General features: G+C 32.9%; 1 protein-coding gene across 2 annotated transcripts; it reads right to left on the bottom strand.

Annotated features, from left to right (window-relative positions):
• Positions 1-5,886: 5,886 nt before the first annotated feature.
• On the bottom strand, positions 5,887-10,738 carry LOC107856536 (pistil-specific extensin-like protein). Of its 2 annotated transcripts, none has more exons than XM_016701527.2 (3): positions 10,600-10,738; positions 6,480-8,715; positions 5,887-6,304 (listed from the first exon to the last, which is right to left on the bottom strand). In XM_016701527.2, exons 2-3 carry the CDS (start codon positions 6,640-6,642, stop codon positions 5,970-5,972), a joined length of 498 nt encoding a protein of 165 aa, XP_016557013.2. In that variant the 5' UTR covers positions 6,643-8,715; positions 10,600-10,738; the 3' UTR covers positions 5,887-5,969. The 2 variants fall into 2 exon arrangements, with proteins under 2 accessions (XP_016557013.2, XP_047251960.1); XM_047396004.1 differs by having other exon boundaries at positions 6,480-8,709; positions 10,600-10,736.
• Positions 10,739-11,934: the final 1,196 nt, after the last annotated feature.

Below are 11,934 nucleotides of genomic sequence, written 5' to 3'. Positions count from 1 at the left end.
ATTGGGCTTCCAACCCATTTTTCACCTGTCCTAAACTATTTTTCGAGCCTTTGGCTCGAGTCTTGCTCCACTTGTATTAAATACAACTTTGGCTTCGAGGCCGAAATGAATGAATAAATAAATGACTAAATGAATAAATAAAAAGAAGACAATAATAAAAATTGAGACTTTTCAAGTCTTTTAGTGACATCATCAATGGGTTTTGACCCATTTTCCTTCTTTGTCTATCTTCTAGCACCCGCACGCCATGTAGTGGACTTTGGGTTTAAACTTCGAACTTGACTCGAAGGGGTGAGCCTCATTTACCCATTACGAAATACAGGAGGAGAGGAGTCCATTTGGACTCGAGATATTTTTTTCATACAAAGAAAAGATAAAGAAATTAATATATGTTCAAGGCATAAAAGTGACATATTTCAAAGTAAAATAAACTATCAAGAACCAATTTTTGAATGACAAGAATAAGCACACTTGCACAAGAATGAGAGTCAACAAATAAAAAATGCAAAGAAAAAGTTTCACAATCATACTATGCATGAGTCAAAAATATCCAAATAATTTTATTTAGCCGCAAAAGTTCGAACTTTTTTATCATTTTGAAAAGACAACATGCGAACAAAGAAGAATAAACATCTTAGATGAAAAATAAAGCTAGCACTTCATATCTTATATGAGGGTTTTGAAATCCATTAAAATAATTAGTAAGCAAATGACAAATTCCTGACTTAACTAATTACTATTTTTATTAAGGCTCAACAAATAATAATAACTATTCTTCCAACATAAAATAAACAACTTTAAATGCTAAAAAAAAAAAAACATATCTATCAACAATAAGTTTAAACAAGACATGGGCATTGTTTTTCAAGTAAAGATCTAAACTTTATCCAAAATAATCAAAGAATAAAGTAAAAAAAGAGAAACAGTCAATATTATCTATCCTTTTCAACATAAAGGAAATAACTTTACATGCTAAAAACAAATATATCTACCAACAATAAGTTTAAACAAGACATAAGTATCGTTTTTCAAGTAAAAATCTAAACTTTATTCAAATAATCAAAGAATAAGGTGAAAAGGCAAAACATTCAACATTAACTATTCTTCTAAACATAAAGAAAATAACTTTACATACTAAAAACAAACGTATCCAACAACAATGAGTTTTAAAAAAAAATATAAATACATCTTTTAAGCAAAGATTGAAACTCTATCTAAAATAATCAAAGAATAAAGTCAAAAAGACACATACAACTATTGTTAGCTTATTTTTATATCATGAACATGAAAATAATTAGAATATCGATACCACAATGTCCTAGGGCCTTCAAGGTCATCTATAACATACAATCCCAACAAATAAAATTACATCTACGAACTACGAAGTAGAAAAAAAATGAAGAGAAAAACGATAATAAAAACTAACATAATAAAAAGAAAAAAGGTGTGTTTAACCTTTTGGGGGCAGCAAAACGAGACTACGAGCTTCGTTGGAATTAACCACCACCGAAAAACGTCGTCGGCAACTCAAACATTTTGATTAGCCGATCAACTTTATGAAACAAAAATTTTTACTAAATAAAAATAATTATTTTTGCTCAAAAGGATTTTTTTTCCCCTTTCTAGCCTTTTTTTTTCTTCCTTCTTCCCTCCTCTCTCTACCAAAGTAGTGGTAGTATTTATAGGAGAGAATGAAGTATTTTTTTCCCCTTTTCCACCAATGTGGGAGAAAAGTATTCATAGGAAAGGATAGAGATTTATTTCTTGTCATCTATCAATATGGGAGAAAAGGCAGTTAGGGGGTTTTTGGAATGTAAAAATTAAAGATAAGGTGAGGTGGAAGATAATGTGGGGAGAAATAGCACAATGTAGTACAATCTTTGAATTTCAAAATTGGAAAAGGACAAAGTTGGGGGGAATAGTGCAATTTGAATTTATTTTTTGGTGGAAATTGGGTAAAAGTTGTGAGAGTTCTTGAGAATTTTGGGGTTATTTAAAATATAACCCCAATTGGAATTTAAAATTTAGTCATATGTATTTATTTTGACCAAATTAAAAATTAATTGACGAATTGCATTGCAATTATAACCAATTTTCATTTATGGTCAAATCTAATAGATTGGCTAAATTAAATTAATACTTTTTTTTGATCACGAGCTTCTTGATTTAATAAAATGAATGCATATTTATCCAAATAAATTATTTTTGAGAATAAATTATATTTAAATTAAGATTTTAATCATTTGAATTTATTTTCAAGATAAGCCTTAATTAAATTCGATATTTTGTAAAATAAATATTTAAGTAACAAATTATATAATCTCGTATAACTGAACACGATAGTATATAATCGCTACTTAAAATGACAAAATCACGTACGAAAAATATTTTAAGTTTTTTTTTTTATTTGGATGAAATAATTATTTTGATTTATTAAAAATTGAAGAAACTCAGGATTAAATTTAATCGTGGAGGACAAAAATTAAGTGTCCCTACTTTTCTTTTGACCAATGGATAGAATTATTGTCCAAAGGATAGTGTCCTTGAGTTATCATTGTCAGATGTGACAAGACATTATGTGTAGTCATTGTCGGATGTGACAAGACATTATGTGTAGTCACTGTCGGATGTGACAAGACATTGTGTAGTCATTGTCGATGCAAAAATACATCGAATTATTATACTGTGTAAAATTAATTGATCCGACTTATCATTTGCAGACTGTAAAAAAAAATGCAGAAATTGATTTTTAATTAAAAAAATAAAATATTAAAAAATATAATTAATTTAAAAAATGATAAGAAAAATGTAATGTCATGTCGTGTACGTGTACAGATGATTGTAAAATGTTAAAAAACGATAATGAATTGATAGAAATCCTAATATAAGAAGGATTATTAATAAATTCTGAAAAGTAAAAATACGATAACAAATTGATAAAAATCCTAAAGTAAGGATGATTATCAATAATTTGTCAACAATTATAAAAAAGATGTGAAAATTATATTTTGTGCCCTTTAACGATCAAGAAACCTGAAGACGTTAATTTTAGGCACGGAGATCAAAAATTGAGTTTCAACAATCATCATCACTTGGATCCTCATCTATTGTAGGGTCAAAAGACTTGGAAGGTATATTAGAAGGAAGAGGCTCATCAGGAGGGTTGGAAGGGAAATTAAGAGTAGAAGGCTGAAAATTAAGGCTAGAAGCATCACCCTCATTAATATGGTTCAAATGTCCCCCACCTACCCCATTGTCACTTGTATTGGGGAAATACTCTAATTGAGTGGGGCCTGATCAGGTTCAGTCACCTCATGTGAAACATACACCTCAAGTTCATCTTCATTTTTTAACATGTTGACAATGTCAAAAATAACCTTATCACACTTAATATCTACCAAATAACAATTCCATTTAACAAAGAATCACTTTGAGTTGAATATCCTAGATATTTAATGTAGTCTCTTAACTCAAAGTAGGACATCATATCAATATCTTTATCGAAAAACTTAGTCATAGACCCACCAATATATTCAAGTGGGGGACCAAATTCTATTTCACCCCCATGATACCATCTTAAAGTTACAAGCACAAAAGTCATTGACAGATACCTGAAAAAGCAACAATTCAACCACACAAACATATTGAAATCAGTAAACAAAGAAAAAAAACACCTCACCCCACCCCCACTTGACACACACACAAAAAGAATTCTGAGTTGTACATGTTACTACAATACCGTAAAAGTAACAATAATATATGCAAAAAATCGACAAACATCAAACAAACACATAAGTCAATATGTTCATATTTGCACCAATTTCAGTAAATTATGTTTTTCCCCCAAAAATACACAACTTCGAAGAATCCATCAAATCGATAAAAATTAAACAAAGACGTTGTACATGCATAAGTCAATATGTTCATATTTGCATCAATTTCACTAAATTATGACCTAAAAAATAGTTCCCCCCCCCCCCCCCAAAAAAAATACAACTTCGAAAAACCTATGATTAGAAACATTAAAACTACAATTCACCAAACCCTAACCTGTAAAATTCCCTACACTTAGGTCAATACGTATTTTCCCCAATAAATTTTTCTCCCAAACACCTTCAATCTCCCTCGAGTGTGAGCTTAGAGTGTAAGTCGCGAAAGAAAGGAAAGAAAAATCAAAGAAGAAGAGAGAGAGAAAAATGAGAAATGAATCGTTTGAAATGATTGGGGATATTTTATTTCAATTGGGTCGGGTTATTGGGTTAAACCCAACCTTTTTAACCTTTTAATAATTAAATTATTATTTAAAAAGAGAGTTCAAACTACGCGCCTAAGGGTTGCTGCAGAATATGATCAAAATGGTGTATTTACAAGGGATTAAATAAGAATCGTGGGTAATAGGTGATATTGAAAGTTTAAGTGTCAACATCAGGGGGTAATTATGTATTTAATCAAACATGAATTATGAGATATTATGTAGAAAACTTGAGGAGAAAGAAAATATGAAAGAAGATAAAAAGAAAAGCAATAACATGGAGATTTCTATCTACAACATATTCCATTTTGTTTTTATTACAGAATTTCTTAAATTTGTTTGGACTTTCCTAATCGATTTTGATCAAAGTACCCAAAATTGGATGACTAAATCGGGTACGAATCTCACACCCACACCCATGCCCGAAAGTGAAGAGTCCGGGTAGCTTAAGTTCCAACGCCATTAGAGCCCACCACCACTGCAGCCCAAGGTTGCCATCACCATCGCCATTAGATACTGCACAACAGTGATATTCATTAACAATTCAAATACGCTTAACTAATGGATGTACTATTTTCTCTCATCTAATGTTTTAATATTCTCTTTTACTACTACATAACATAACTAAAGAGAAAATAAACATAAAATTCAAAATTTTCTGGTTCCATCAAACAATATGTAAACAAAATGAAAAGGGGATTACAGGTTTGAGTATCCAAAATTGAGGTAGACTTACAGCTTGATTGGCTTTCGTCCTTGAATCGCAGGGGTTTAGGTTTACAAACAAAGGGGATTTCGCTTTTGTCTTTGAATCGCATGGGTTTAGGTTTACAAACAAAAGGGATTTGAAAGTTTTATTTTGAAGTATTTCTAGCAAGTACTCTTTAAAAAGTTTTGTCGTAACTTATGTTTTAAAAAAAAAAAAAATTGACTTTCTCAATTTTTTTTTTAAGGATTAGTTTTATAACTCTTACAAATTATTAAAAATATTTGAATTTGAAAATTAAAAATTCATTATGTGAATTCATTAAGTAATCGATCCTACCATATGCACTATTTGAATGATGGGAGTAAGTATCTCTACTTATCCAAATCAATGTACCAAACGACCCATAATTGACTAAAGTAGGAGTCATACGTGTCATCATCAATGTTCTCATCGTTTGAGTCATTAACACGATTTTCAATGTATGTGGCATCATCAGTTGTAATCTCTTTAATTAGGAAGAGAACACGATATTCAGGATCATGTGATGGTCAAGACAAGAGGCACATTAAATTGTCGTATTTAAATTATTTTTTATTTGCTTTGATACGCCACTAGCAAAAGATCGTTTAACATTGTGAATACGAAAGAAGAATATGAAACATTAGTCTTATTTATCTAGATTTTTTTAGTATGATTTCTAACATGACAAAGGATCATTTAACATCGTGAATGCAAAGAAGATGAAACATTAGTCTTATTTATTTGTATTTTTAAAGTATGATTTCTAACACTTATGTTTTATTTATCCATTAGATTAGTTTCTATTAAGTGTAATTATAAATATGTTTTGTTGTAAAGTAATTTACAAATTTTAAATAGATTAACATAACATTGATGGGAACTCAATTGCTTTACAAAAGGGAAAATTGAAAACACACATGTAAATGAAAGAAAAAACAATCAAGAACTTAATTAATAATTGTTTTGATGTTTATCATCATTAGTCTCCTAATTATCATCATTGTCACTAATATCAGGTTCATCACACATTGGAGTTGTATAGTAGAAAGGGCTAAGCACATATTTAAGCAAGTCCCGATAAACCACCGCCGGCCGCCGGAGTTTTACGCCGGATTTTCCTCCGGCGAAGTCGGTGGCAATGTTGCAAACCGAGTCAGGTGAAGAAACCAATCTGACAAAACAATTTTGTGGCTTAATTGTTTTGCCATGACAAGTTGTCCTATTAACGATCAAGTCATAAATTCCTGCTTCATCTGTAAGGTCACTTCCGTAATACATCACTCTTCTTCTCTCATCGAGGCATGTCAGAGATACTATGCTACCTGCACGAGATTCGAAAGTACATAATTAGTTGAGATTTTTGCAATTACTTTGTAAAGATGGAAGTTTGTGTAAATATGGTAAGTCAAGAAGTATGTTTATGTTATTTTTCCTTTTAATATTAATTCAAATCTCGCTACGTCTAAATTTTAAATCTATCGAGATAAATATAAATACCTTTGATGGGTTTAGCACCTTCAACCCATTCATTCCATCCTTGAGTACAATCTTGACAAAGAACTTTACCAACAACATGCATAACATCCATTCCTTCATAAGCTTCAATGAAATTAGAAAACACAAAAAACAATAAAGCTATGAAAACAACCTTCATTTTCATAATATTTCTCTCTTAATTTCTCTAAGAAATATTTCTTCAAATATGGATATTAATTGCTAGATGAATTAGAACATTATGAATTTATAGATGTATATAGTAATATCTTATTTGTAAAATAATTTTTTGAATAAGAGGTATGTCATGGAAGGGCACTACTCATATGACGTGCAAACCATAATTTGGCATTACACCTAAAGGCTTCTATGTAAGTATACTATTAATTTAATATTCCCTATTTTGATTTATGTGGCATTATTATTTTATAATTAGTTTGTTTTGATTAAAAAAAAAATAGCAACACATTTTTATATATGAAAACAACATAACTTTGAATTATTTTTTTTCATTGTATCATAGTTAGAAGCTTCAATTGCACACAAATATTATATCATATTTAGGGGTTATGAGTTTCATTGAAACTAACTGTAATTTTGATTCAAACCCTAAATTTATCTTCTTATAAAATTCATTGACTATTAATTCTTAACTCCGAATCACAAATCAGTTAAGCTTCAAATCGTGACTTTACCTTCTAATCATATTTAAGACCACAAATTTTAGAAGTCAACTTTTATTTTTCAAATTTTATATCGAGTCAAACTAATGTCTTCTGTTAAAGAAAAAAATAGTCTTTTCTTCGTAAATAGCATCTCGAAGTGAACCGAAGACATGTAGATAATTTGTAACAGAAGGAGTACCTAACTTGATTTATTAAAAAATGTCTCTCAAATATTTGGTCTAGAAAGAGTTTTTTTATATAGAAAAAAAGATTCTGATTCAGTAGTATATAATTTTAATTTGATTAATTAGAATTACTTAAATTATTCACACAAAAAGAATAAATAGTGAGTGACTGTCATGATCTTAGTCAACCATTAATCAAAGATTGCTATATAGAGATCACAATATTCACCTTATATTCCACAAGAAAAAGAACAACAACAACAGTGTAGGACTGAAGTTATCGGTCTCTATCTCACCTTTTGTCTAGAAAGGATGAGAAGCACATACCAAGAATGGAGATGAGTGTGATAAACCAAATGGGAGAGTCCAGCTTAAAAGACCAGTCTGACAGGTGGGAGAAACAATTGCCTCTGCTTGAGAACCAACGACCTCGTTGGTCATGGCTGGGCCCAGTTGATCACAGCTGGCACCCCTTTTTGGGTCCAGATCACCACTCGGAGTCGCGGCTCCACGCATAGATCGATCCTCGTTGGTCACGGGATGACACCCTTCTTGGGTCTAGGTCACCACTCCGAGTCACGGCTCTACGCGTGAGACTCTCAATGAAAGCACCAATGTTATAAACCAAACGGGAGAACCCAACCCAAAAAACTAGCCTAGCAGGTGGGAGAACCCATTTGACCTATAAACCCATTAGCATTTCTCTATTTTTTCAATGTGGGATAATTGGTTCATAACATAACCAAAATAATTTGCAAAATTCTTGAATCACGGACCACTACCCCTTAAATAATGAAACCGTTCTCATGCCAACTACTCAATTTGGATCCCAAATTAACCTAGTCTTATTGCTTGTTCTTGGCCCAATGACTCTTGTCAACCCGATAACAACTTGTGCGACATTGATATCCACATTGGGCTGGACTTATTCATAACATATCTCAAGTTCAAATTATTACAACTTGGCTCAACCAAGATCCTGAATTTGCATGGATATAATACATAGGTCAAAGGCATCGATAGACATTCAAACTTGTTGCCAAAATTCACTTAGACCCCTCAACTAAGATCTGTTCCTATCAGGCCCCTAAACCCTCCACACTTTGTTCCAATTGGGCCTTTTTTTTGACAATCAACTATAAATTTAAAGTGTGTGAATTACACTCGCGGTGACATGGTAATTTGACAAATAAAATAATGACACGTGGCTATATGAGTATAAAAATTATTTTAGAATATATTAAATTAAAAAAATAAACCCTTCTTCTCCATCTTCACTCTTTTCTCCATCTTCACTTTTCTTCTCCATTTTCACTCCATTTTCGGGGATATTTTTCGGCGAGTCTCATTCTCTATTTCTTCCGGCGAGTCTCGTTCTTCCTTCTATAGCTAGCAATATGAACCCAGATTCAGTTGGGTCAATTCAAAAAATTACCAAAGACTACATAATCTATCAATCCAAAAAAATCACTCTTAACTGAAATTCGACACGTAAAAGTTAGTGTTTATGCAAATCAGATTTGCGAAATCCATTGATTTTTAGAGTTAGTTTGTGTCTCCCTTTATCATAGTCAACAGTAGCTTGTTTTTTCTTGTCAAAAGTTGTAATTTTTTTCGTTTTTGTTGTTGGATTTTTGTTGGTTTAAGGTGAGTGTAATGAAATGGGGTTTGAATGTGGAGCTTTATATGGTGGAAGCCATGGAAAAAAAAAACTGAACTGAATTAAAGAAGCTGAACTTTTAAAAAAAAATTAGTTCGAAGATTCTTGATTATGAGTTTCATAATTGAAAATTGATGAATTAAAGAAGGGAAATTGATTTGCGTTTTGGATGACTTATAGTGGGATCAAGAAGATGGAGAGGAAGAAGATAAGAAGAAGATGGTGACTTTTTTTGAAGAAGACGATGGGGGCGGGTGGGTGTGAAGAAGACGACGAAGAGGGGGGTTCTTTTTAAAAAAATAATTAAGAAGTTATAATAATTAAAATTAATAAAATAATCTAAATATAAGTTTTTAATTAAAAAATATTATTTATTCTGTTATTAAAAAAAATTGAGCCGTTAGTGCCACTTGGCACGTTTTTGTTTGTTATTTAGGCAAAAAATCATGCTTCACGCGTCTCTAATGAGTGAAAAACACGTGCAGTGCCATGTAGACAAAAAATGCCCAATTGGAACAAAATGTGGGGGTTTAGGGACCTGATAGGAACAGACCTTAGTTTGGGTGTCTAAGTGAATTTTAACAATAAGTTTGAGTGTCTATCAATATCTTTGGCCTAATACATACATACTGTCACACCCTTTTTTACGTACTCCAAAAAAATGTATATTTTAAAGTTCGAAAGGGTTTTATTATTTAAGTGACAAGAAATGAAAATTTATTTCGGAAAAGGATTATTTATATTTTTTATTCAGAGTCGCCACTTGGCATAATCCGGTGTGCCAAGTCACCTTTGAAAAATCCCTTTCGAAACCATTTGACTCTTAAACTGGTTTGCGAACAGAGATTCCGACTAAGGAATTCTGTTGACCGAGGGGAAGGTGTTAGGCACCCCTCGATCCCGTGGTTTGACCACGGTCGCTTGGCAGAACGTATCGGCTAAATTGACGTTACAAATGCATAAACCACACAAAGCACACAAAAATAATCACTCAAGCAAACAAAAACAAAATAATCCAAAATATAAAGTCCAGTCCAATTATACAGTCCAAAAATAGAAAAAATACGAAAATATAATTCCTATTCTAAACTAAATCTAGACTACGCTCCAATGCCTTACTCGACGCCGCGGGCCTTCATCACGATCATTTTCCGCCAACATGATACGTCGGGGCATTCCCCGGTGAATAAATACAAGTGATCTCGGGGCATTCCCCGACTAAATAAATACATCTAAATTAAACACGATAATCTAGAAAGAGACATTCACACGCATATTCCAACTTCCCACGAAACACTTATTCCTAAATTTCGCCTACCCGGCCTACGTTTGCCTACCCACTTGACCACATATCGCATTCAACATTAACAATGTATCAAAAATATCATAATATTCACTTTTATCAATTTTTGGTTCCCGTCCCCAAATTTATTTCAAACAATATGATTAAACATGCTTCGATTTATCAATTCACTTTTCAAAGTCCGAAACCAACATCAACCAACACATAACACATATTCGAACATACCAAACACGCAACAAATAAATCATTCACACCCACAACATCACGAAAAGTCAAAAATAAATTAAAGATTCGGTTAGAAGAAATGGACCTCGATGAAATTAATCCTTGTCGATAATAAAGAAATCCGAAGGCCAAAATACTCGATCGGAGAACCTCACAACGAACAACTCCAAATTCGATATTGAATTCAATCGGACAGCTCGGAAAACCACAACAAAACCTCACGATGAATAACCCACCAATCCGAATAAACTTCAAAAACAACCCAAGATCTCAAATTCGAAATCCCAAACCAACGATTTCCAACTAACCTTGCACGAACCAACCAACTCGGATGGATTTAAAACCTTAAGAAATAAGAAATATCGAAAGAACCGAGACTGAAATTATGAAAAATCGAGAAGACCCATATGCAAAATTTCGTCGGAATCTGTGGAAAACGGACTGGGTATCGTTGCCGGTCACCGGCGTCACTATTTCTGGTGCCTGCTGCCGTCGCCGAAAAGAGATCGGGTCAGGTCGGGTCCCTGGCCGGCGAACGGTGTTCGCCTGTGGTAATTGTTTCGACGGTCGACGGAGGTTTCGAGGGAAGGGAGACGGAGACGACAGCGCTATTGCCGCCGTCGTTGGTCGGATGGAGTGGCGACAGCGCCGGCGCTGTTGTCGCCGATAGGGACGGCGGCGCCGCTGCTTCTTTATTTTTTTTATAGTTTTAGAGAGAGATGGTAGAGAGGGGGAAGATGGTGGTGTTGTGGTGGCAGCCTGAGCTCCGGTTGGTCGCCGGCGAGTTTGCTGAGAGACAGAGTGAGAGTCTATAGAGAGCTGAGCTCCGGTCGGTCGCCGGCGAATTTGCTGAGAGAGAGAGTGAGAGTCTATAGAGAGAAAGAGCTAATTTTTTTTGTTATTGTTCATCCCCTTATTTTGTGTGTATGTGGATATATATATATATTGTATTTTCCTTTTTGAGTCCTTTCTTCTTGGACAAGGGGAAAAAAAAGGGGGATGGACGTGGGGTAGGGTAAGGGGTAGAGTATGGGGTGGTGAGGTGGTAATTTATCACTTTTTTTATTGGAGAGGGTTGTTAGGGTGTTGAAAGAATAAAAGTTTGTTAGGGATTTTGTTGAGAGTTATTTTTTTTTTTGTATTTTTTTGTGGGATGTAATCACGTGGGGAGGGTACATGATATGATAAGGTAGAAATGAATAAAATTAAACTTTTGAGGGAGACAAAATTACGTGTCTACACATACATACATATATATATATATATATATATCAAACTTTTGAAATAAAATGACTAATGTGTAAGATATATTAGTCATTTTATAACTTTTTTTTTTCATTTATTTTCTTTTGTTGTTTATTTATCATTGCCTAGCTAGTATTCAATTGGATTAAGTCAAAATTTGAAAAATCAAATTGTG

The sequence above is a fragment of the Capsicum annuum genome, chromosome 9 (genome assembly GCF_002878395.1).
Source record: "Capsicum annuum cultivar UCD-10X-F1 chromosome 9, UCD10Xv1.1, whole genome shotgun sequence".
NCBI classification, from domain to species: domain Eukaryota; kingdom Viridiplantae; phylum Streptophyta; class Magnoliopsida; order Solanales; family Solanaceae; genus Capsicum; species Capsicum annuum.
The sequence above is the reverse complement of the archived record's forward strand: the minus strand, read 5'-3'. Positions and strand labels throughout refer to the sequence as shown.